We start from the raw sequence: 26,624 nt of genomic DNA on the forward strand, positions 1-26,624 counted from the left end.
TCTGTCCTTCATGCCCTTGGAGATTTCTTCAAATATTTGGGCATTTTGTCTTTTTGAACGGAGTTCTGATAGCACTGATTCCACTCCCCATACAGCGATCAGATCCAGTACCTCCCGTTCGGTCTATGCTGGAGCTCTTTTGCGATTCTGGGACTGCATGGTCACCTGTGCTGATGAGCTCGCCACCCTGGGCAAACAGGAAATTAAATTCAAAAGTTCGCGGGGCTTTTCCTGTCTACCTGGCCAGTGCATCTGAGTGGAGAGTGCTGTCCAGAGCGGTCACAATGGAGCACTCTGGGATAGCTCCCGGAGACCAATACCGTCCACACTACCCCAAATTCGACCCAGCAAAGTCGATTTCAGCGCTAATCCCCTCATCAGGGAGGAGTACCGAAATTGATTTTAAGAGCCCTTTAAGTCGACAAAAATGGCATCGTCGCGTGGACGGGTGCAGGGTTAAATCGATCTAACGCTGCTAAATTTGACCTAAACTCGTAGTGTAGACCAGGACCCTGCTATAGTGGCTGAACACCGTGACTTAGGACTTGCCTACGTAGCCCTGCAGTTGGGACTACAGTTATGTGAATTGCAGTGTGCACTAACTGCCCCATGTGGATGCTACTGGTGCAAACTAAGTTACCTTGTTCTCTTTAACATAGTCCTATTCAATATGAACTAGGTACCTTTTAGTTAGCACCAGCAGCATCCACACAGGGCAGTTAGAGTGCAACAATTTGGTGTGTTCTGCAAGTCACAGCCCCACAGTTCACACTGCAGCACAGTATAAACATAGCCTTAGGCCTGATCTACACTGGGAGGGGGTCGATATAAGGTACGCAACTTCATCTATGGGAATAACATAGCTGAAGACGACGTATCTTATTACCTCCCGTCCTCACGGCGCGGGATCGACGGCCGCGGCTCCCCTGTCAACTACACTACCGCTGCTCGCCCTGGTGGAGTTCCGGAGCCGACGGGAGCGCGTTTGGGGATCGATATATCGTGTCTAGACGAGACGCGACATATCGATCCCCGATAGGTCGCTGCCCACCGATCCAGCGGGTAGTCTGGTCGTACCCTTAGTGCACAAAAGGGTAGTGGCACTTAGTGCACTGCAAGTTGGGATGTAAGGGCTACCATCTCTTTGTGGATAAGCTCTAAGGTATGTTGTAGGAGTTCAAAGAAAATGTTTTGATACTTTTAACATATATTGTAGTATATATATTAACATATATACATATATAGTATATATATTGTAACATATATTTTTAAAATGATAAACTAAGGAATAATCATTTCATTCATTCGATGTATTTATTCTTCACTCACTTCACTATCACTACATGCTTCCTCCCCCAGCCTTAACTTTTCCTGTGTTTGTGAAATCTAGCATTGTGATTTAATAAGAACTAAAAATGAAAGTCTCTGGACTTCTGCAACATCAGAGCTTCATAAGATCACTTTATAGATAAAAGGAAAAACATGTATTACCTTTTGGGGCTGGTGAATATGTGAAGTTTGTGAGTGTCAATGGGCCTTGCTAAATGGTGTAACTTACTTATAACACTCCCAACTAACTTTTTTTTATATTGGATTTTATTACTGCCATAAGGAAATGGCATTTTTAAATCTCCTAGTAATATGATAACTTCACATGTATTTACACACATTTTTAGATGGCATCAAACAGTGAAGAGGCATCCATTGGGCTTTTAATAAAATTCTCAACTTCTACAGCCTCATCAGGTACCTTTTTCAGTTCCACTGGCAACCACTTAACTGCCAAAGCTTTCCAGTGAAGTGAACATTGTGTCCAAATAGCTTGGAGTGCAATAGTCTGGATTCTAGTCACGAGATCGCTGTATTTTCTTCTTATAACTCTGGCGTTATCAGTGCCAGTACTAACACAGCAATCAATACCAATCCACTCTAGCTGCAAAAACTGATTGTTGAAAACTTCAGATTTCCCACACACCACACCCATCCTCCCATACCACATCCTCTCAGTGAACAGCAAAACAGGCAGTCCTCACATATGGGTCTTTCCTGTTCATATTGGACAACTATTAAGTTGGGCACAATAAGATACCATAGTTTCATCCAGTTAGAATTAGCTTTCTTGAGCTCTTCTAAACAGTGGTTTGCCAAATATCTCGAGTCATATCATGAATTTGTCAGCTGACTGAATCACAGGAAATGGAAATTACTTTTAACTTAAAAAGCTGCAGCAGATTCCAGCACAACATTGGTTGAACATTTTGTCTCAAATATTGTTGTTTCTGTATTTATGAGCCATGGTGGCTTTTACTATCCAGTGACACCAAATAATGGCGCTCAAAGGGTTTTTGTGTTCACAGCATTACTATATGAAACAGTCTTCTGATTTTGTAAACTAACTTTTTACTTAAATTCAGTGAGTTTCTTTCTTCAAGATGAATGGTTGGTCTCCAAATGGCCCACCTCTTTAATGACTGTGTGCATGTTCCAAAATCCTTTGCTAGTTTACTTCAATTCCTTTGAAGTATCAGGGTGGCTGGCAAGCATTCTGTATACATTTTGGTCTAAGTTTGCCAGAGAGAAAAGTAAGGCTGCAAGTGGCCAATCCATAGAAAAAGGAAGAAAGGGTGGGTGGATGGAGCCATCCTACTCGATTGAATAGGGCAGGAAGGTAATCCAGTTAATTCCCCTTGAAGGAAAAGCTGGTGAGCAAAAAGCAGCTACAGGCCATCTGCATATTCAGCAGGCATGATTTTGTGTTTGTGTTCAGTTCACAGTTTTGAATTTATTTCCACTCTGCTCCTGATGTCTTCTGACCCTCCAATTAGTACCTTGTCCTGTCCCAGAACTCCCTCATTTTGAGACTAGTTAGCATGATTCCATGATCTTCTCCTATGTGACCCCCAATCCATCATCTCCTGGGCCATTATCACAGTGTCCCCAGTCTCTTTGCTCCCCAGCTCAGCCCAGCAGCTGGAGTTAAAAGGTGAGGTTGTTTCTAAATATTTATATTTAGAAACAGTGCTCTTTATACATGGTTTTTTTTAAATACCTCTTTATTTCTTTACACTTCTATCCACCTCCAAAAATAGTGGCTGTCACTTCTTAGCAAGACTTACAAACAAAAATGAATTTTGAATTTTTGACCCAGGCCATTTTAGAAAGATGATTGTGTACAAATAGATTTAAAAAAAAAATCAGACTTCCCACAAAGACACTTCACTGAAATGAGAAGTAGCACACAAAATATCAAGATGTTCCTGTTATTAAATTAGCTGGAGAAGCCTCGAAAACTATGATTATAACAGAATTAGCTTCAACATTAAAATATGGATTATTATGGAGGGGAAGTAGTTTCTCCATAGTAAGTCTGTAAAATAAAACTTCATATAGGTTAAACCACAGAGTCCATTGCATGGATTCATGCAAAAACAAAGTAAAGTTGGAGTCTTCATGAACTGCCATTTAAAAAAATAAAACTGCTTTTTATTGTGTAATGTTAAAACTGACAAACTAATAAAAGAACTTTTAGAGTTGATAGGCCATCTGTTGGTAACACTTTAAGTGATCGAGCTTAGAGGAACTTTAAGATCAAACTTAAGCTTTATCATGTTGTTCTTTACTTTTTGCATTTTTCTCTGCATGGACAATGAACATATTTTAGTTGTATTTCAGGCATGAAAGGCTGACAACACAGCTTAATATTTCAGTCCCGGTAATGGAATGATAATTTAAATTACACTTTATGCTGGGCTTTGCAAAAGAATTTATGGAAACACTTTTGTCACAAACTTTGTAAAAGAGTTCTCAAATAATAAAGTGTGTGTGTGTGTGTGTAATATGTAAAACCTAAATTTTAGGCCAAATTTTACTTGATTGTTCTTTACGTGTGAATTTCATGGCTTTTGTTGTTAAATGTATTGAGTGGAGTATTATCTTATTTTACCAAGTAGTGCTTTATTTTGAATTTTCCTCTTAATTTTGTTAAACTCAACGAATGGTGAAAAGACTCATTGTTATGAAAAATGGCTTTTGTGTAATAGGCTCATAACTTTATATTTGTTACGTGCTTCATCTGCAGATGAATTAGGACTTTTTTACACTGATAAATGCAATTTATCAAATTGGCTAACTTTCATTTTTTAAATTAAACTCCTTTTTCTGAAGTGTAGCATTCACATTTCCTCCATTTTCTTTGACTGTTTGTTTTTCTGTGTTTTGGTTTAGGAGGGTCCTAATAGTCTGATTAATGAAGAAGAATTCTTTGATGCTGTTGAAGCTGCTCTTGACAGACAAGATAAAATAGAAGAACAGGTATTGATAGTACTAAATGTTTTAAGAGGCAATTATGTTCCTACTTTTAAAAAATACCATACTTCAATCTAGGATCTTTGTCTCTCTTTTATGGTCCAAATTCTCTCCTGGGATACATTCACAGAACTCATGTTAACTGGTAGGAATTTGCTCACAGGTATGTGTACAGAAGTTTGACTGTTAGAATTTGTATAGTAAAATATTTATGTATTTATAGCACCTGGGAGTCCTTGTTATGGACAAGGACCCCATTGTGTTGGGCATTGTACAAACAGAACAAAAAGAGAGTTCAAGTGCTTGCTCATGTAGATTCCATTCTAGGTGTTTGTGCGTCCACATGTGTGGCTGTCAGAGATTTTTGCCTTAGCAGTACCCGTAGGGCTGGCTGTAGTGCCCTCTAGAGTGCCACGTTCATGCCGTGGTATATCAGGCACTGCTGGCCAGTGACCTCTCAGTTCCTTGATGGAGTCCCCTCTCCACCTGACATATGAGCGCTCTATGCAGGCTGCACCAAGTACTTCGGCTTCCATGTGCAGTGGGCCGGCGCTGAAGAAGGAGGCGAAGCGTTCACTGGCGCTGAGCAAGAAGGCCCAACGGTCATCTGGTAGAGGGACCAGGCCTGTCTGCCAGCCTTCTCTGGAGCAATGCGAGCATGCCTCTGCGGCTGGGGCTCTTAGCCCTCTTAAAGGTCTGTCACTGATTCTGGTGAGCGGTACAGGACCCACCCTCTTGCCTGCACCATCGTCCTCCCACGCGCAGAGAGGGCACAGTTCTCCACCTGCTCTTATGACGTCTTGGGTGCCACAGGACTAGGCTATGGCTCCCTGAGAGGGGAAGCCAACCGTTAAGACCCCTCGGGGGCGGGGGAACACTGTAGGTTGCCGGACAAGCAATCCTGTGGCAGGTCGCAGCCGTGCTGCCCATTGCCTAAACTCCCCCTGGACGTCGAGACATTATTTCCTAGTGCGGGGTCGGCACTCCCCATATTATGACCGACTCGGTTCGCCCCCTCACTGATCCGCGTCTAGACGTCTGTCTCAGTCGCCAGCACCATGGGACCACTCCCCCTCGTGTTACCAGTCTCCCCAGCACCGTTTCTCCCCCCCCCCCCAGTGCAAATCTCCCCGGCACCAGGACCGTTCTCCCCGGAATAGCCACCGATCGCTTACACCTGGTCAGCGCTCACTTGTATCCATGACCAGCAAGCAGGTGTCATCGGCTCCTCCCTGGTCGCCAGAGAGTGTTTCCTCTGGCGCGGAGGCCCAGCTCAGCCCATCGCCCCAGTCTCCGCTACGGGTTTGGACACCGGAAACTTCTCTGCTGTCCTCGGCACCACAGTGGCAACAAGGCCAGTGGCCAACAGAAGGCCATATTGAGGAGCATGGGGCGTTCCAGTGATGACGATGCCCCCTTCGCAGCACGTATCCGTGGCCGTGTCGGAGCAAAGATCGACGGCCCCACCGGCACCAGGCCCAGTACTGGAAGCTGGCTCCGAGGTCAGGGTGGAAGATCCGGTGCCCATCTCCAAACCTCCCTCTCCAGTGGCTGCTGAGCCCTCCGCACCTCCACCAGTGGCCATGGCCGTCACCTCTTCCCCGGACGAGGCGCTCACGGGACCTTCCAGGGCCAGCCCTCCGGATGACTTTAAAGAACACCAAGCCCTTCTCAGGCGGGTGGCCAAGAACTTGGGGCTGGAAGTGCAGGAGATGGTGGAGCAGGAGGACACCCTTTTCAATGTCCTCTTGGCTTCCACGCTCACCCTGACTGCCCTACCTGTACAGGATGGTGTCCTCTAAGGAAGTCCCCATCCTCCATCCCACCCACCTTGAAATGGGCTGAGAAAAGGTACTTGATGCTGGCAAAAGATTTTGAGTACTTGTATACCCACCCTCTCCCGGGCTTGCTGGTGCTGTCTGCAGCCAACGAGAAGGACAAGCAGGTCCCCACCACCTCGACCCCCAAGAACAAAGAAGCCAAGAAACTTGATTTATTTGTTAGAAAAATTTATTCAACGGCCAGCTTACAATTCCGAGTGGCAAACCATCAGGCCCTGATAGGTCGATACAATTTTGACCTCTGGGACAGCCTCCAGAAGTTCCAGGACACGCTTCCTCAGGGTCAGGCTCAGGAGTTTGGTATCCTGGTAAAGGAAGGGACTGCAGCAGCCAGATGCTCCCTGTAAATGGCATGGGACATGGCAGACTCAGCAGTGAGGGCGGTCACATGGATGGTGGTTATGCAACGCAGCTTCTGGCTCCAAACGCAAACCTTTCCCAGGAGATGCTCAATTCAAGCCCTCCGAAGTTGGGCTCTTCTCTGATCAAACGGATGCCAGACTACACGGGTTGAAGGACATGAAGGTTACCCATCACTCGTTGGGCATGCATACCCCACAGTCTGCCAGAAAGCCATTCTGGCCTCCACCACCATTGAGGCCTTGGCAAGCCTGGCAGGGATCTACAAAGAAAAGGGTTACCAGGTTTACCCCTCGCTACCCTTTCTCCTCTCACTCACCAACCTAGCCTAGCCCAGACCTACCAAGCACACGGGGGGGGCAAAAGTGATTGTTTTGAGGGTGCGCTCGAGAGCGATGCCCCAGTCAGCCAGATCCTGCCCATCCTTTCCTCAACCGCCTTTCTCCCTACCACTTGACCTGGTCGTGGGTTACCTTGGACTGCTTGGTCCTGGACATAGTAGCTTGGAGCTATACCCTGCAGTTTGTGGATAACCCTCCTTCCCGCCCCCCTGCTTCCTCATCTCTCTTCAGGGACCCCTCTCACGAGCAACTCCTGGTTCAGGAGGTGGACAAGCTCCTGCAGTTGAGGGCTGTGGAGGTGGTTCCACGGGACATGGAAGGAAGAGGATTCTACTCCCAATACTTCCTAATCCTGAAAGCCAAGGGAAGGCCTCAGACCGATCCTGGAACTGCATGGCCTCAACAAGTCTCTCAAGAAGTTGAAGTTCCGCATGGTCTTCAACTTTCCCCTCCATTTTCCCCTCCCTGGATCCGGGGGACTGGTACGCCGCTCTCAACTTAAAGGACGCTTACTTCCATGTCTCCATATTCCCATGACACAGACGGTTCCTGCCTTTCATAGTGACTGGGCACCACTTCAGGTTCACGGCACTGCCCTTTGGCCTGTCCTCAGCCCCTAGGGTGTTCACAACATGCATTGCACCAGTAGCGGCTTACCTCAGATGTCGGGGGCATCCAGATCTTTCTGTACCTTGATGACTGGCTCATCAAGAGCAGGTCTCTGAAGTTTCTCTGCACCTGACCCAATCTGGTACGCTCCACCTGCAATGACCTGGGCCTGTTTATAAACACAGAAAAGTCCACGTTAATGCCAGTCCAGCGCATAGAGTTTATAGGAGCAGTTCTCGATTCCACACAAGACAGGGCCTTCATTCTGAAAGCACGCTTTCAGGCCATGGTGGATCTCATTTTCCACATGAGGAGACATACGATCACCATGGCCCACACTTGCCTGCGGCTGATGGGCCACATGGCAGCATGCACATACGTGGTCACGCACACCCGGCTTCATCTGCAACCCCTGCAAACATGGCTAGCAATGGTCTACGTTCCCAGCAGGCACCCCCGGGACCACGTGGTCACGGTGCCGGACCACGTCTTCTCATCCTTGAACTATTGGCTAGACTCCAAGTCAGTGCTGTGGGGAGTTCACTTTGTGTCCCCATCACCGTCGCTCACCCTGGTCTCAGATGCATCAGACCTGGTCTGGGGAGCCCACCTGGGTGAGCGCAGCATTGGATGCAGCACAACTTAGCTCTTCATATCAACGTCAGGGCAGTGCGCATGTCAGGCGTTTTTGCCCCACCTAGAAGGCAAGGTGGTACAGGTCCTCACGGACAACATGGCCGTGATATATTACATCAACGTTACATCAGGTCATTGGCCGTGTGTCAAGAAGCGCTCAGCCTCCAGGATCTTTGCGTGCAGAATGCCATCCACCTGATGGCCACTCACTTACCTAGAACCAGGAACGTCCTGCCACATCGCCTCAGCAAGGCCTTCTCCTCTTGCCACGAGTGGTCCCTCCATCCGGAGGTGGTCAACCTGATCTTCCAATGGTGGGGGACTCCCCAGGTGGACCTGTTTGCGTCCAGGCAGAACAGGAAGTGCCACGTATTTTGCTCCGGGATCAGGAACGCATCCAACAGGGAGCCCTTGTCTCTGCCAGGGGATAAGGGCTCCCTGTCAGATGCCTTCCTGATCCCAGAGTCGGGAGTGCTGATCTGCGCTTTTCTGCCAGTGCTGCTTATCCAGAGTCCTGCTAAAGGTGAAGCAAGACAGAGTGAGAGTCATTCTCATTGCCCTGGCATGGCCTCGCCAGCACTGGCTTAGCATGCTGCTGAGGCTTTCAGTGGCCAACTCACTGCAGTTACCTCTCCGTCTGGATCTGCTATCCCAGAACCACGGCAATCCGCTGCAACCGAACCTGGCGTCGCTGCACCTGACGACATGGCTGCTCCGTGGCTCCATTAGGCCAGAGAATTTCGTCTTGGATCACGGCGTGCATCCGCCACTGCTACGGGCTGGGGAAAGTGCCCCTGTCAGTGACTGTGACTGCTCATTCCACTAGAGTGCAGGCATCTTCATCGGCCTTCCTGGTACAGGTGCTGATCCAAGAAATCTGTTGGGCCGCCACCTGGTTGTCTGTCCATACATTCACATCACACTATGCACTGACTCAGCAGGTGCAAGATGACACTGGCTTTGGCAGAGCTGTAAGACACGCTGTACAAGGGTGAACTCCGAGCCCACCTCCATTGATACTGCTTGCGAGTCACCTAGAATGGAATGGACATGAGCAAGCACTCACAGAACTAAAAACTACCTTTCGTAACTGTTATTCGAGATGTGTTGCTCATGTCCATTCCATTACCGTCCCTCCTGCCCCTCTTTCGGAGTCGTCGGAAAGAAGGAAGTGAGAGGGCGTGGGCTGGCAGCGCCTGATATACCGCAGCATGAGCGCAGCACTCTAGAGGGTACTACAGCCGGTACTATGGGTACTGCTAAAGCAAAAATCTCCAGCCGCGCACGTGGGCGCATGCACACCTAGAATGGCATGGACATGAGCAACACATCTCGAAGAACAACAGTTACGAAAGGTAGGTAACTGTTTTTTCTAGACAAATTGGAGGATTGGACCAAAAGAAATCTGAGATTCAACAAGGACAAATGCAAAGTCCTGCACTTACGATGGAAGAATCCGATGCACAGCTACAGGCTGGGGACCAACTGGCTAAGCGGCAGTTCCCCAGAAAAGGAACTGGGTATTACAGTGGATGAGAAGCTGGATATAAGTCAACAATGTGCCCTTGTTGCCAAGAAGGCTAATGGCATATTGGGCTGCATAAGTAGGAGTTTTGCCAGCAAATTGAGGGAAGTGATTATTCCCCTCTATTTGGCACCAGTGAAGCCACATGTGAAGTACTGAGTCCAGTGTTGGACCCCCCACTACAGAAAGTATGTGGACAAATTGGAGAGAGTCCAGTGGAGGGCAACGAAAATGATCAGGGGGCTGGGGCACATGACTTTGAGGGGAGGCTGAGGGAACTGGGCTTATTTAGTCTGCAGAAGAGAAGAGTGAGGGGATTTGATAGCAGCCTTCAACTACCTGAAGAGGGGTTCCAAAGAGGATGGAGTTAGGCTGTTCTCAGTGGTGGCAGATGACAGAACAAGGACCAATGGTCTCAAGTTGCCGTGGGGAGGTCTAGGTTGGATATTAGGAAAACCTATTTCACTAGGAGGGTGGTGAAGCACTGGAATGGATTACCTGGCGGGGGGCGTGGGTTTGGAATCTCCATCAGTAGAGGTTTTTAAAGCCCAGCTTGACAAAGCCCTGGCTGGGATGATTTAGTTGGGGTTGGTCCTGCTTTGAGACGGGAGTTAGACTAGATGACCTCCTGAGGTCTCTTCCAACCCTAATCTTCTATGATTCTATGATCTTGAAGAACAACAGTTACAAAAGGTAGGTAACCGTTTTTTCCTACTCCAAAGAGTCTGCAATCTAAGTAGTAACTTACTAATTCTTCCAATAGTGTCCCTTTTGGTGCTCCACTTCAGGCGCACATGAAGATTGGATGATTTCTAGCTAGCAGTGTCCATTCAGCCCACACATGCACCCTATGCCTCCTTGTGGCAGCCACCGAGGCTATCTAGGGGTACGTGGGCACACTGCCTGCAGTTCCTTCTCTACCACCTCGGCCTGAGACAGAACCCTAGTGTGTCAGCCTAGAGCATACTTGGCTCAGTTAATTTATCTTTATTTATCTTTTTCTCAGTTAATTTATAGTTGTAGGTCAGTATTTAGTATAGTTAGTTTTAGATGAGAGTATCATTTTTTCTTCCTTCTGGGATACCGGTCTTCTCCTGTCAGGGTACGCCTTGTTCTCCAGGCTTCAAACGCTGCCTGTCTTGCCAGGAGGCTATGCCAATAAGTGACGGGCACTCCATTTGTGTCTGTTGCCTGGGGGAGTCACGTCTCCCAGAAGCATTCCTTCAGTTTGGCCCTTTAAGACCAGGGCTAGAAAAAACAGCAAGGTAAAGGTCAGACTGTTGGCAAGAGAATGCTCCCTGCAACCACCCTCTGAGCCAGATCAGGAGATTACCCTCCCCTCCCTGGTACATCTATCTGCGGACAGATCCTGCATCCAATCAACCTTGAGGCATGCTTCCCCTAAGAAAGGGAAGTCTTTGGAGCCTGCTTGGAAGACTCCCAGAAAGAGGAGCATGGACTCTCACTCTGAGTCAGCTTCAAAAAAGACCAGGTCCCCGTTAAGATCCTTGTACTTCAAGAGTACTGTTGAGATCAAGGACTCTTTCTCCAGTACCAGTAGGCCTGCAAAGTCCAGGAGCTCCAAGGACTGGAAGCACAGTTTCGATAGGGCAACTAAATCCTCCACCAGTAAGGAGGGTAAGCACAGGGTACTATATTTTGGCCTTTCCGTCAGCACCAAAGCATCCTGTTCAGCCATTGTTACTGTCACGTGTCTTAACCAGCCATTGGTACTGATGTAAGCAGCTCAGGCAGGGCTGTGCAAGCAGTACCTGTGCAAGCAGTGCCCTTGATACTGAGCAAACATTGAGAAGTGACATCTACAATGCCTGCAGTACTCCCATCATCCTGGGGACTGTCAGCCACAGCAACCTCTGCTACGGCGTCAGCACTGGGGTCCTTTCTGGTACCGCAGGAGTTCCAATACTCAAGGGACCTCTCGGTGTCAGACAAACCAGAGTGTCCATTGTTGTTGGGTAGCCGAGCGTCTCTCAGTACTGAGACCTCTGTCTCTGAGTGGCCCCTTCATGGCATAGGACTGTGTTCTGTCCTCAATTCCTGTCCCACCATGGGAGGATGTGGAGAAGGAGACCAATTGGGAGTCCTCTTTGATTTCAGTGAAGGGTTCTCCTGCATACCCCTTCAGGAAACCACTTTTGCGCAGGGAGGACCTTGCTGGTCAGCAAGAAAGGTGGAACGAACTTTGTATGCCACCCGTACTTCCTTATGGACATCTCCCAATGGCCATATTGGGGCCTATGGGCTGCCAATCGACAGCAATTTAGCAGCCACTGGTACTGTTCCTCCAGAAGACAAGGTTTCACATTCTCCCTCTACCCATCCATGACAAGAGGAGACATTTGAAGAGCAGAAGGCTAGGGTAGATGAAGAGGTCACCCCTGACTTTCCCAGTTCATCGTTGTTGCTGGATGAGGCAATTATGGCTTCACCACCTTCCACAGCTGACAACTTCAGGCAGTTTCAGGACCTCATTAGAAGGGTAGCAGACACCCTGCAGATCCCTCTGGTGGAGGTCGAAGATCCGCAATGCAAGCTGCTAGATACTTTGCCATTGGCAACACCCTCCAGAGAGGTATTACCTATTAATGAGGCTTTCCTGGATCTGGCTAAGACAGTGAGGCAAACACTTGCCACTATTGCACCAATGGATTCCAATTTTCTATTTTCCTATCCCCCACCTTACTCCGTTGGTGGATGCAGTGAATGAACAGGTTAGGCAGCAATTTTTTGACATCTGCCCCTTATGACAAGGACCAGAAGTAAGTGGATATTTTGGTCAAAAATCTTACTTGTCTGCAACGCTGTTGTTCCAGATCACAAACTATCAGGTGGTCATGACCAAATACAATTTTACTAATTGCAACAAGCTCATGGGCTTTATTGAGCAGCTGCCACATGACTGCAGGGAATAATTCCAATTCATAGTTGCAGAGAGTCACCTGCTGGCCAGAACAGCTTTCCAGGCATCCCTAGATGCTGCTCATTACTGCCAGCTCTATCTCCATGGCAATAGTTATGCGCAGGGTGTCATGGCTCCAACTTTTTCGAGGAAAGTTTCAGAACATAGTAGGGGACCTCCCTGCTGGTCATAGGCTTTTCTCCGAGACCACGAATGACTCCCTGCACATTTTGAAGGACTCCATGGCTACCCTACCTTTCTTAGGCATTTGCACACCAACGAGCAAGGAGCTTTTTAGTAGGTCAGACTGTCCAGAGGTCATGCCCTGCTCAGTTCTTAGGATACCCTAGCCCCGTGGAACTCCCCAGGAAAAGAGAGAGGTTGCAGGGCAAGAGGGCTATTCAACAGCCCTCCACAACCACCCAGGTGTCAGTTTTGATGGACTGGTCAAGAAATGAAATTCTTCCTCCCACTCCCCTCCCCCTGCCGGATATACAATTGCACCCTTTAGCCCATCTCCCTCCCTTTGGGGACCATGTTGTCCATTTCCACCCAGCTTGGGAGCAGATCGCCATGGATCAGTGGGTCTTGGAGGTCATAACATCAGGCTATACCATCCAGTTTGTGTGTCTCTCTCTCTCCTTTCCTCATTCTCCTTTCCTCTTCAGGGACCCCTCTCATGAGCTTCTTTTAAGGCAAGAGGTGGACACTCTCCTCCAACTAGGAGCAATAGAACCAATCCCTTCCCTTTACAGGGTCAGGGAGTTCTACTCAAAATACTTTCTAGTGCCACTGGAGGATATAGGTTGGAGGCCAATCTTAGATCTAAGACAGAACAGTTGAACAAATTCGTGAAGACTCAAAAGTTGAAGATGGTGACTCTAGCAACTATAATTGCCCACCTAAACACCCTCTCAGTCCAGGGCAGATGGACAGCCCATGAAATCAGTTTTGATATCAACTTGTTGAAGCTCAAGGCAGTCAGGAATTCTTGTCTCCATTTCCTGCCCTTCATCAGGGGCAGAGCGATCAGGGTCATGATGGACAATATGTCCTTCATGTTTTACATCAACAAGCAGGAAGGAACAAGATCCTCCTTGTGCACTGAAGCTATAAAGCTCTGGAACTGGTGCATAGCCCACCACATCCATATTTCAGTGGTCCACCTCACAGGCATCCAGAACACCACAGCCAATGAATGCTCTCAGCAGATACTTCTCCCACAACTATGAGTCATAGCTGGACACTCAAGTTCTCCATGGCTTATTCTAGAGATGAGACTGCCAGAGATCAATCTTTTCACCACCTTCAAGAACAGGAAGTGTTCTCTTTTCTGTTCAAGGCAGGTCTGGGTCACCGCTCCCTGGAGGATGCCTTTCTTCTCCTGTGGAGGAAGAGCCTGTTCTGTGCCTTTCCCCCAGCACCCATAATTCTAAGGGTATTGAACAAGATCAGGCAGGACAAGGCCATAGTTATCCTCCATAGTACCTACCTGGCTGAGACAAGCTTGGTACCCTTAACTGCTTGTGTCCAACCATCAGTCGAGCTCCCAAACATTCCACATCTCCTGTCTCAGGATGCTGATCACATGCTTAACCCCAATCTAGTAGTTCCAGGGCATGGTTCCTGGATGGTTCTCACGAATACAGGTTTCCCTGCTCTATGGAGGTACAGCAGGTGCAGTTAAACAGTAGAAAAACAGCATTCCGCACTACTTACCTGCAAATATGGAAGCGATTCATCCATTGGGACAGCTGTTGATACCTCTGGCTGGAATCCATTTGTGTTTCCCTCATCCTAGATTACCTGCTGGATCTGAAGACACCCAGCTTATCCATCATTTTGGTCAAGGTACACCTGCCCGCCATATCAGCCTTTCATTTTCCTGTCCAGGGACTTTCAATTTTTGCTTCCTGGATATCATCCAGATGTATTAAGGTCTGAGTAATTTCTTCCCCCATATTAGACAACCCACCCCATCTTGAGATCTCAACCAGTTTCTCAACCATCTCACATGACATCCATTTGTACCAATGGCAACCTGTTCCCTACTTCCTTTATCTGTGAAGATGGCCGCCTTAGTTGCCATCATGTCAGCCCGTAAGGTCAGGGAAATTGGAGCCTGGATGGCAGATTACCTCCTTTACCTTTTTTTTTTTAATAAAGTCTCTTTTTACATCTGCATCCTAAGTTCCTACCAAAGGTTTCAATCGGATTTTCATCTAAACTAATCTATCCATCTACCAGTATATTTTATGAAACCTCATAGTTCTCAGCAAGAATCCTGTTTTCATATTTTGGATGATAGAAAAGCCTTAACCTTCTACCTGGATAGGACTAAGCAGTTTAGGAGAGTGCCTAGACTCTCTGTATCCTTCGCAGATAGATCTGAGGGGGCTCCTATTTCTGCTCAGACTTTTGAAATGGCTATCAGGCTGTATCTCTACCTGTTGTGAGTCTGCAGGTGCTCAGCCCCCTCAGGGGTTAGAACACACTGAACCAGATTGCGGGCAACATTTGCTACATTTTTGAAGAATGTTCCATTATCTGAGACACACAGAGCCACTACTTGGATTTCAGACCATATGTTTTTAAAGTTTTAGACTCTGCTTCATGCCGTCAGATCTGATGCGACACTTGGTTCCGCAGTACAGTCTTCAGTTCTGGATCCTGTTCTGAAACTCTTTCCTCCTTCTAGAAATAGTGCTCAGAAGTCACCTGAAGTGAAGCACCCACAGGCACACTACTCAGAGGAGGAGGAAATGTCTGTCCCTATGGGTGCTTCACTATCCACTCTCCTTCCCCTGTGCTTCAGTTGTTCCCTAGGGGATGACTGAATAGAGAAGGACCTGAGGGCAATTTGTCCATACACCTTTATATAGCCTCAGTGTCTGCCACAAGGAGACGGGGCGCATGTGAGAGTTGAATGGACACTGCTAGCTAGAAATCTCCTATTGAAGGCTTAAGAGGTGCATGTGTACCTGAAATGCAGCACACATAGGGGGACACATCTCGAAGAACTATAGTTAGTGCATAGGGTGAGTAACACTTCCTTTTATATAACATTTTGTTCTTTTTAATTTTTTATTTTTAAAACTAAAATTAATTTGAGAAATTTGGGCACAGTGGAAACAGAAGTCCATTATCCACAGAACATGACAGCATAAATAGTGTTAATAACATGGGTCAATTTGTCTCCCCTATTATCTTTAAAGCAATTCTTAATAGACACAAGTAATTAAAAAATCCTATATAAAACTCACCTTGACTGTACTTAGGTGAATAACCTACACAAATAAGTATATCCAATACACGATAAATATTTCTTAAATCTAATTGTTGTTGCCACCTGAAGTGTCTGTTACCATTCGTGACCTGTGAAACAGTAGAGAGACCATTTACTTGCTCCCTCCTCTTATATGCGTCCTGTCACTTCTACTGCCACCTACTAAATACTCCACCAAACAGCTGTTATGTACTAATACATTTAACCTGTTTCTCTTAGTCTCAGAGTGAAAAGGTCAGATCACATTGGCCAACATCATTACCCTCTGGTGATGGATTCTCTGCTGTGGGGACTCACAGATTCGTCCAAAAGGTGAGATGTTTCCCAGGCTCTTTTCAAAGAGTACTTATTGTAAATAAAATCACTATTTCTGTTCAAACTGATACATTAGTCATATGGATTGGTGAGATCTAATTTGTAGATGTTTCTAGTAACTTTGAACACATCACTCATTAGAATTGACATATCCAGGATTGGAGAGGACTTTTTCCTTGAAAAAAATCTTTTATTTTTAGTGTTTATTTTAGAATATTCTGGATATGTAGCAAACTTGTCATATTTTATGAGATTAAGAAAAAATCATGCCAGAAACGTAATATTCTTTAAAGATGCTTTTTCTTAAATGTAAAGTCATTAAACTAGTTAAAAGAAGAAAAAGCTAGTGGTTTTTTTTTTTTTTTTAATCGTGGTTGATTTTGACCTTTTTCAATGTTACTGGAAACACTACTTTTTTTTTTCCCAGGGCCATGTTGGGAGTATAATATATAATGCTTGCAGGAAATTAGCTTTTGCTGCTGTGCTTGCTGCTTATGGTGCTTTTGTTTTCCTTTTCTTCATTATCTTGTGCTTGGAAGTTGGTACTGAAAGCTCTGTTGTGCCTTTGTTCTGATTACTTGCTTTTTTTTCTTTGTCTGTCTCTGGTAGCCCTATAGTCGCTCTTCCTCCATGTCTTCCATTGATCTAGTCAGTGCCTCTGATGATGTTCACAGATTCAGCACCCAGGTATTGTAAGAATATCTAGAGTGGCTTTGTATATCTTTTTGCTGTATTTCATCTTCTCTCTAACCTGGGTTCCCTTTGTTCCATAAATCACTTGTGCTTGTTTTAGATGAGTACAGATAGACACATACCAAGGAATTCTCTATTCCTGTTACTGAAAGATTTGTCTTTTTACATTCTGCTTGCATCCAGATCATACTTGCAAGGGTCTGAATCTGGGAAATAAGGAGGATTAATGTCTGCAGAAAAAATAAAAATGTGTAACTTCAAGATCCCACATTACTGATGTAATAACTTAAAATAATAAAAGTGAAATAACACCTGGTCTGTGTGGGATGGAAATAAATTTGACTTTAAAATGAAGGATCGTTATGTTTGCATGTAAATCATGGATGAACGGCCATTCTGTTTTCTCAAACTTCATCTGTAGTCTGTTTCTTAAGGGCCTGGAGAGATTGTACCCAAAGGTACAGCAGCCACTCCCTCCCTGGAACCTCAACTTGGTGTTGGCAAGACTAACAAGGCCTCCATTTGAACTGCGGGAACGCATTCTGCTCTACTTGTCCTGGACGGTGGCCTTCCTGGAGGCCATTACTTCTGCCAGAATCATAGAATCATAGAATATCAGGGTTGGAAGGGACCTCGGAGGTCACTTAAGATAAATCGCTGATTGTCCCGCTTTCTCAGTCTGAGACAGGAGTCCTCCCCCCTTGCACTCTCCTGCTCATGCTTCCTCCCGGTATCCCATTTCCCCACTTACTTCAGCTCCAAGTCCTTACTTCAGAACCACCTTACATGGTCTTCTTCAAGGACAAGGTTCAATTGCAGCCACATCCAGCCTTCCTTCTAATTCCATAGTAACCAGGATATCTTCCTACCGGTCTTCTATCCGAAACTGCACTCCACTCGCTGGATGTGAGGCATGCTCTAGCCTTCTGCATAGAAAGGACTAGATCGTTTAAAAAATATATTCGGCTTTTTGTAGTCATTGCAGACAGAATGAAAAGCCTTCTAGTCTCGGCCCAGAGAATTTCATCGTGGATCACGTCATGTATCCACACATGCTATGCAAAAGTCCCCTCTCCTGCCCTGATGGTGCACTCTACCAGGGCTCAAACATCTTTGGCAGCATTTGTAGCTCAAGTTCCTATCCAGGACATCTGTATAGTGGCAATGTAGTCGTCAGTTCACACTTTCGCGTCGCGCTACACCATCACCCAGCAGACTAGAGATGATGTGGTTTTCAGCCAAGTGGTATTAGTCAGCATGCCAAAGACCTCCAAACCGTCCACCTGCACAACTGCTTGGGAGTCACCTACTTTGGAATGGACATGAGCAAGCACTCGAAGAAAAAATGATTACTAACCTTTCGTAACTGTTCTTCAAGATATGTTGCTCGTGTCCATTCCAAACCATTACCACCCCCTTGCCTGTCCCTCTGTCGGAGATAGCCAGCAAGAAGGAACTGAGGAGTCAGCGGGGCGGCAAGACCCTTTATACTGGCACTATGAGCGTGTGATACCAGGGGTCATTGGTTCTGACCCAACAGATACCACTGAGGGGAAAACTTTCTGGCTGTGGTGCTTGGGGCGAACACACACCTACTTTGGAATGGACATGAGCAACACATCTCAAAGAACAGTTACAAAAGGTTAGTAATTTGCTTAAGCCAGATTGATCTGTTTCCATACTTCCTATCTTTCCTATGCACTGGAATAGTTTGCTCTTGTGCCCTTAATAATGTCTCTCTCTAAAAAAAATGCCAACTCTCCTGAACTTTTTTCTTTAAACTTTTTTCCCCACATGATCTTACTTATCAATTCTGAGTTTGCTGAAGTCCATTTTCTTCATTCTGCTGTTCTCCCTCCTACCAGTCCTTAGAATCATGAACTGTATCTTTTCATGATTACTTTCTCTCAAACTGCCTTCCACCTTCAAATTCGCAAGCATTTCTTTCCTATTTGTCAGAATCAAATCTAGAACAGCCTCTCCCTTAGTTGCTTTCTCCACTTGCTATAATAAAAAGTTGCCTCCAAAAACTTGTTGGATAATCTATCTTGTGCTATAAGCATTTCCCAGTGGATGTCTGGGTAGTTGAAGTCCCCCATCACCGCCAAGTCCTGTACTTTGGATGATTTTGTTAGTTATTTAATAAAAGCTTCATCCACCTCTTCTTCCTGGTTAGGTGGTCTATAACAGACCCCTACAGTGACATCATCCTTGTTTTTTACTCCTTTTAACCTTACCTGGAGACTTTCAATAGGTCTGCCTCCCACTTCTATCTCTACCTCAGTGCAAGTGTTGACATACAAGACAACACTTCCTCCCTTTTCCCCCCTTTCTGTCCTTCCTGAACAAGCTGTACCCTTCTGTAGCAATATTCCAGTCACGTGAATCATCCCACCAAGTCTCTGTGATGCCAGTTACGTTGTAATTGTGATTATTTACTGTTACTTCTAGTTCTTCCAGACTATATTCTCTGACCTCCCTGCATTAGTATGCAGAAATCTAAGATATTCATTAGATTTCCCATCTGTATTCCCTCTTCTCTCCTTTGCCCCTGCTTTAACTGCCAATTTCCCCTGCAGATTCCAACCCTTCACCCAGGTCTCCATGTTCTGGACTTACCTGTGGACTTTTGTCTCCTGCCCCCATCGAACTTAGTTTAAAGCCCACTTCACTGTTACATTGTTCCTTAAATATTATCTGTACAAAAATCTCAATGATTATGAATCTTGATAAGTTATGTGCTTTCAGTACAGACCTCGCATGCTACCCTTCACAAATAAATATTAAAGTATTGTATTAAGTGTAGTGAGTTTGTCAGGGCTAAGACGGGAGTAGCTTGTAAAGAACAGTGAACCTTGAGCGAGTTGGCACCACTAGACCTCTGTTTTCTGAGTTCTGTGGAATGGTGTGTTACTTCTGGGAGCGAAGACTGAATTGAGTTGATTCCTTTTACTGAGGAAGGTACTAAGATTCTAGCAATAATGCGCCCAGTGCAGAAGTGATGATTACTAGAAAGGCTGCTTCGATATTTAAGGACAGAAAAACCTAAATAAACAGTTCAAACAGTGGTCTGGTATTTGCACCCAAGACTAGGTTTAAATCTCAAAGGGATATTCAGAATTCTCAGAGAATTAACCAAAGCCCCTGCCCTCAGAAATCACTGGGGTTATGGATGAGACACAATCCAATGTTGCTAGTTAATTTATGCTATTGAGGAAGTAGATAAAGAATGCTTTCTGAGCGTGTTAGTTTTATGGCCCCCTTGTAGGTTTCAAGGGACCTTTGCTGATCTTAGATAATTGTAGTTGTGCTCCATGCTCTAAATTTTGATTGGATTTTATAGAGTATTTGGAATTTGTAAAAAGAAGAACAGGAGGACTTGTGGCACCTTAGAGACTAACAAATTTATTAGAGCATAAGCTTTCGTGGACTACAGCCCACTTCTTCGGATGTAGTCCACGAAAGCTTATGCTCTAATAAATTTGTTAGTCTCTAAGGTGCCACAAGTCCTCCTGTTCTTCTTTTTGCGGATACAGACTAACACGGCTGCTACTCTGAAACTTTGGAATTTGTAGATTGTTTAGACTTGGAAGGATTAGATTTTTATTGCTAATATCGGTAAATGTCAATTTCACCATGAACACACAAAACAATAAATATTTGCACTGGTGAGAATCGAAATTTACAGATAGGTTCTCAAGCAGCATTTTTCTTACTTTGCCTATTAGTTTGATTACTAGTTAAGGATATTTACTTTGTTTGTTTTGACATGTGATATTGACAATGTGTTTTAAGTGTTATAAAGCTTTAAGTTTTTGAATCTCGACATCTACTGTCATTAAATAGTCTGACACTAAGCCCCCCCTCCCACCCCTCCAAATTTCCCACAACTGTGAAAAGTTAAATGGATGATAAAATTTAAAAATGCTAAAAATAACATCAATGTAAGCCATCAAAATTATTTTTTTTTAATCTAATTCAGCCAAGCCTAATTATTTTCTTTAAGCCAGTAAGGTTTCCATTACTCTAGAAGAATTTCATCAATCACCTAGAAAGAAGAACAGGAGTACTTGTGGCACCTTAGAGACTAACAAATTTATTAGAGCATAAGCTTTCGTGGACTACAGCCCACTTCTTCGGATGCATATAGAATGGAACATATAATGAGGAGATATATATACACACATACAGAGAGCATAAACAGGTGGGAGTTGTCTTACCAACTCTGAGAGGCCAATTAATTAAGAGAAAAAAGAAAAAAAGAAAAAAAAACTTTTGAAGTGATAATCAAGCTAGCCGAGTAGCTGTCTCTTAGTGTCCAGATGTTTTAAAGGACGTTTACTTAGAAAATCTGCCCACTTGAAGGTTGTAAACAGTGTCCTGGAAAGAAGAGAGCGGGAGGAATCGTGTCTAGGAAACCTGTTGCCCAGGTCTAGGAGAGGATGGCCTTCCTGCCTGAGTTATAAAGTGAAAAGAGGACAGACTTTTCTTTGTCAGTTAGTTTTAACAAAAACTTTGTGGACTGGTCTCTCAATCCTTCCCATATCACTCATTTTGCTTCCACAAAACATCTATAAATCAGCACTGAACTTCCATGAAATATAGTCCTCATTACATACAGTGTTTCATTATTTGTTTGAGGGGATTAACTTTTAAAGTGTGATTCAGGTACAATTACCTCCTTTGCTAATCTTGAATGTACAGCCCAGAAAGTACATAGTACAAAAATAAGGCTTCTTTATTTTAAAATAATAAAATATAAATACAACCTTTTTGTTTCCATCTCAAGCAAATTAGAAAAACACATTAATACATATTCCTTTGCTCATTCCGCCACTTAAACTTGTTATAATATACTTCATTTGATAAATGCCTTTATTTGACAAGTGGCATATGTTTGTGTATAAAGAAATGTCTTTCTACATCATACACAAGGTATTTATGCCCCAATGTTGCTAATTTTATTCATGATTGTGTACTGCTTAAAATACCAGACATACAATATAATACCTTGTTTAATTTTTATTCAAGATATATATTTTTAAATAAACATCCTTTAGTCACTACCTCTGTAGTATTCAGACAGACATCGCAAATTACACATTAATCTGGAGGTGCTGAAACATCTATTTTGAGTATTCACTTGTTTTTAAGATACACACGAATTGAAGCAAACTTGTCTGCCATGTTATAAAACATATCTGTGAAGTAACTTGTAATATTCTTTCTTTCCTCCATAATTCTCACAGATTATAATTTCAATTGGAAAAGAGCAGGTTTGGAAATGTGATCTGAAAGGATTTGGCACCTACATTCCAGGGCAGACACTATAAATGTATATAGAAAACTTAGGGACCCTTTAAACCCTGTTCCTACCCCACAGCGGTATACCTAAAGGATGCTTTTCATTCAGACAGAAGGAGTACAAATATGGTAGTATTTGTGTAGTTTAAAGAATAGATGGATGTATATTAAGTACATTTTTCTAAAGACTACAGTAATTCACATACAGCAAACAGTGATTTTAAAATTTTAAAATATTTTTAAAAGATGATGCAAAAACTTCATTAATTCATCTTCTAATTTTATGGAGTGCAGACACACTGGCGATTAAACTACTTGACAGTATCCCTTTAAATCAGTCAACACCCCAGGATGCTATCGAAAGACCATAGCAGCTTGTGCTAATGCAGAATAGTAGATGTTCAACATCTTACTCATACTTGGTTTTCCTTCACTGCAGCCCATAAAGCTTTTGGGACATCTGAATGCTTACAATATGGATTAACTTTCCAAGAATAGAAAACTAGTGGCTTTGATCTGTTTGTTTGTTTGTTTGTTTTTTTATTGCTCAGGTTCCTAAATGCTGTTCTTCATTAAGTGAAAATTATCAAAAAAAAGTCCTGCACTTCAGTGTGATTCTGTTTATCTAGGTACTTATAATGGCCACTATCTCTGTAGGATCAGAGCACCTCTTAAAAATTGTAATAGAGGTAATCTCTCTTCCTTCCCCATAGGTAGAAGTAAAAATTTGAATAGTTAGTACAACTATTACAGGTGGGAGAGAGAGATGGAGATGGGTGGGAAGTGCTTGTGCAAAGAATTCATTTTATTTGGGATGAGTTTTGCTTTTGGTTCCGAATGCTGCAAGGCCTCTACTAATTTAACCTTCGCTGGTTTTGTGTTCCATTGTCTATGTCCAGCTCATGCGCTAGATCTAATGCTAGTATTTTATAGTGGCTTATGATATTACTGTACAGTGCCCTGAATGTGCTGGCAAGGAGGTGGCAGGAACCTTTATAAATGTTGCATTTTTTTCTCTCTAAAGGTGGAAGAGATGGTGCAGAATCACATGACTTACTCTTTACAGGATGTAGGAGGAGATGCCAATTGGCAGTTAGTAGTAGAAGAAGGTGAAATGAAGGTAAATAAAATTGTGTTGCACAATATTTTATAACATTTTTGAATTGTTACACTGAAATCTATAACTCTATCATGTGCATACTGATACTGGCCCATATTCTGATATCTTTACTCCACACATAGTCACATTGATTTAAAACATGACTAATGGAGTAAGGTGCTATCGATGAGATATACAAGGATAACCATTTTATATCTTAAAGAATACTGTGTGTACTTAATTACTTTATACCTGACATTTCATTCCTTTGCAGAGGGAGGTCACTTTCCTTTATCACCCTCTCGTCTTGAAGGTCCCATATTAGACTGGCTTGGGCTAGCTGGAGTGAGACTCTCCCCACACTAGCCTGCCATGGACTAACTGTGTGGACTAACCTGACACACGTTAACAGTTTTGTTATTGCTTTTTCATCTAGTCCTCGTTGAAATGGGACTACCTTAAAGGGCATTAACAAACTATTTTTCTTCAAATGGCTTTGCATATACATACTTATGCTTTGTGGTGCCTTGCAGTAGAACCTTCTTCTAGCAGTGTCAGCTAGAGCTCTGTCACACACCCCTCTCCTCAGCAGCACTGACGTTCTGAGGGCAAGCCTACATAGGGGGCTCAGTTTCTTCCAAGCAGGTGCCTGGAAGGATGTGAACATTTCTGATGTCTTTGGAGCCAGAACCTTTCTCCTCTTAATTTTAGCTTTGTTAGTATAGTTAGTGTTATTCCCGGTTATGGTGGAATTGAAGAAACAGAAGAGGCTGGCTGGAAGTGTGCTTCCTGCCCAGTTGTCTTCCTGGCATCTGATGACCACGTGTAGTGCTTCAAAAGTTTGGGACAAGAACATTTGCTTTCTGGGTGTTCAGTTTATCAGACCTTTTCTCCCAAAGCCCACAAGGGTAAGAAGACTCATTTGGAGCATCTCCTTCTCAAGGAAGCTCACAATGCTAGACTCTCTGGATCCAATCAGTCCTCAGGTCTAAGGGTAGGTCTACACTGCAGTTAGACACCCGTGGCTGGCCCATACTAAGTGACTCATGCTCGGGCTAAGGGGCTGTTTAATTGCGGTATAAATGTTCAGACTCAGACTGAAGCCTGGGCTCTAGGACCCTGCAAGTTGGAGTGTCCTGAACACATGGCAATTAAACAGCCTGTTAGCCTAAGCTCTGCGAGCCCAAGTCAGCTGGTATGGGCCAGCTGCAGGTTTTTAATTGCAGTGTAGACATACCCTGAGAGGCCAGCCTCAGCTCCCAGTAACTAAAGGATTCCAAGAGGCCACAGCCCACCAGAGCTGGATCAGGTCCCTGCAACTCCCTCAGTCAAGCCCCCAAGGCTACACTTGTCTGAACCAAGGGCCACATGGCAAAATCTGACTGCCCCGGTTCCACAAGAGATGTCGAGAGACAGTTTGGCCTCTGTCACCGGTGCCATACCTCTTGCATCACAGTTACCCAATCCTGATGGAACCCCTGCAGCTGCAACCCCAGAGTTAGTTCTGACTTCCACTTCCAGATCCAGGAAGATGGACTTAATTGGTGTGTCAGAATCAGGGCCTTTAATTCTGTCTGTCCTGGCATCGAAGAAAGAGGCATAGGGACAAAATGGCTGCTGCTAGCAATGGCGGTTCCCATGAATCAGAACTTTTGGATCCATCCAATTCTGACAAGGCTATAACATCTCCAAAGTGTTACCTGCACAAATTCTGTTTCTCTCTCTTTGTGGGTCTGCAGGACCTTTTTACCAGTGAAAGAGCCTTACACAGTAATATCCTTTATCCTCTATTTATTAACAATTACCAAGCAAAATACACATGCTAAGTATACAATGCTATGCTCACGAATCCTGATCATGCACGTGGACTTTCCCTGTTGGCCAGGCAAGGTAGTCTCGTCTGGATTCTGGTTGCTGCACGTCAGTCGTGCAGAGGATTCTTAGCAGCTCTGACCTTGGGCTGTGTCTTAGAGGTGAGTTCCTCTTCTTCTTCTTCCAGGTCTTTCCTTCTTATTATTCTTCTGTTCCTTCTGCTGGTCTCCTTCTTGGACCCCAGTTTATATAGTGAAACTTGAGTCCTGCTTAGCTATACCTTAACCAATCATTTTACTAAAATATTACTAATCAATCCTAACCTATTGTAAAACAATTCTTTAACCAATCATACCCCACCGTCTTAATTGATTTACACCAGGGGTTGGCAACCTACGGCACGCGTGCCAAACACAGCACGCAAGCCGATTTTGAGTGGCATGCTGCTTGCCCACTGAGAGGATGAGGAGGAGGGGGGCGGAGGGGTCGGAAAGCGCCATGCTGGGGGAAGAAACGGGAGGAGGGAAGCGTGGCTGCCGCAGGACCAAGCTTCTGCCTCCTGCCCCCGCAGGGGAGAGCAGTGGCGGGGGGGGTCCCGGCCCCCCCGCCCCACTCAGCCCCCCCCGCCCACCGCTCTCCCCTGCGGGGGCAGGAGGCAGAAGCTTGGTCCTGCGGCAGCCATGCTCCCCTCCTCCCCCTCCCCCCCCCCCCCCCCCCGTTTCTTCCCACAGCGTGGTGCATTCCGGCCCCTTCTCTCCCTGCCAGCTATGGAGCGGAGCCGAGCGGCAGTGTGGTCGCTGCTCCGTAGAGGAGGCAGAGAGAGGTAGGGATGGGCCTTGGGGAAGGGGGTGGAACAGGGCATATCCCTCCCAGCCCCCTGCCATGAGCTGCTCAGGGCAGGGGGGTGGGAGCACCCCCACAAGTCGAACACCCCAGCCTTCTACCCTGCACCCCCCAAGCCTTCTGCCCTGCACCTCCCCCCCAACACCCAGCCCTCTGCCCTGCACCTCCCCCCAACAACCAGCCCTCTGCCCTGACCTCGAGTCGCCCCGCTCAGCCCGCTGCAGGCCTAGGTGAACAGAACCCCAGGCTGGAAGCAGGCTGAGCAGGCTGGCCGCGTAAGATCAGCATTTTAATTTAATTTTAAGGGAAGCTTCTTAAACATTTTGAAAACCTTGTTTACTTTACATACAACAATAGTTGAGTTATATAATATAGATTTATAGAGAGAGACCTTCTAAAAAACGTTAACATGTATTACTGGCACGCGAAACCTTAAATTAAAGTGAATATATGAAGACTCGGCACACCACTTCTGAAAGGTTGCCTATCCCTGATTTACACCTAGCAAAATTAATTGTTTCTGTTTTTCACATAATCAAAGAACCAGAGACCATACAGATAAACAATGGAGAAGTGAGGGCCATAAAGACAAAACCATAAAGAAATGGGGATTTCACAACCACAGCTATTGATAAGTGATTTCTTGCCAGACAGAATGCTATCAAACTAAGTTTTCTTTAACCATCTTAAGATCTGTTTCTTTATCTGGCGATGGTAGGTAGTATTGGGACAGGA

The 26,624-nt window shown here is 45.0% G+C and overlaps 1 protein-coding gene across 4 annotated transcripts in view; it reads left to right on the forward strand.

Moving 5' to 3' along the window:
• CERT1 (ceramide transporter 1) overlaps positions 1–26,624 on the forward strand; it is a 155,768-nt gene that overhangs the window by 115,348 nt on the left and 13,796 nt on the right. For 2 of the 4 annotated variants that reach the window (XM_005288273.5, XM_024104551.3), the window contains 4 exons: positions 4,225–4,311; positions 16,043–16,135; positions 16,748–16,825; positions 23,160–23,255. In XM_005288273.5, coding sequence (XP_005288330.1) covers positions 4,225–4,311; positions 16,043–16,135; positions 16,748–16,825; positions 23,160–23,255 — 354 coding nt within the window. The remainder of the gene's footprint in view (positions 1–4,224; positions 4,312–16,042; positions 16,136–16,747; positions 16,826–23,159; positions 23,256–26,624) is intronic. The other 2 variants (XM_005288274.5, XM_065550117.1) reach the window with 1 other exon arrangement.

Source organism: Chrysemys picta, chromosome 6 (assembly GCF_011386835.1).
Source record: "Chrysemys picta bellii isolate R12L10 chromosome 6, ASM1138683v2, whole genome shotgun sequence".
Lineage (NCBI taxonomy): Eukaryota > Metazoa > Chordata > Testudines > Emydidae > Chrysemys > Chrysemys picta.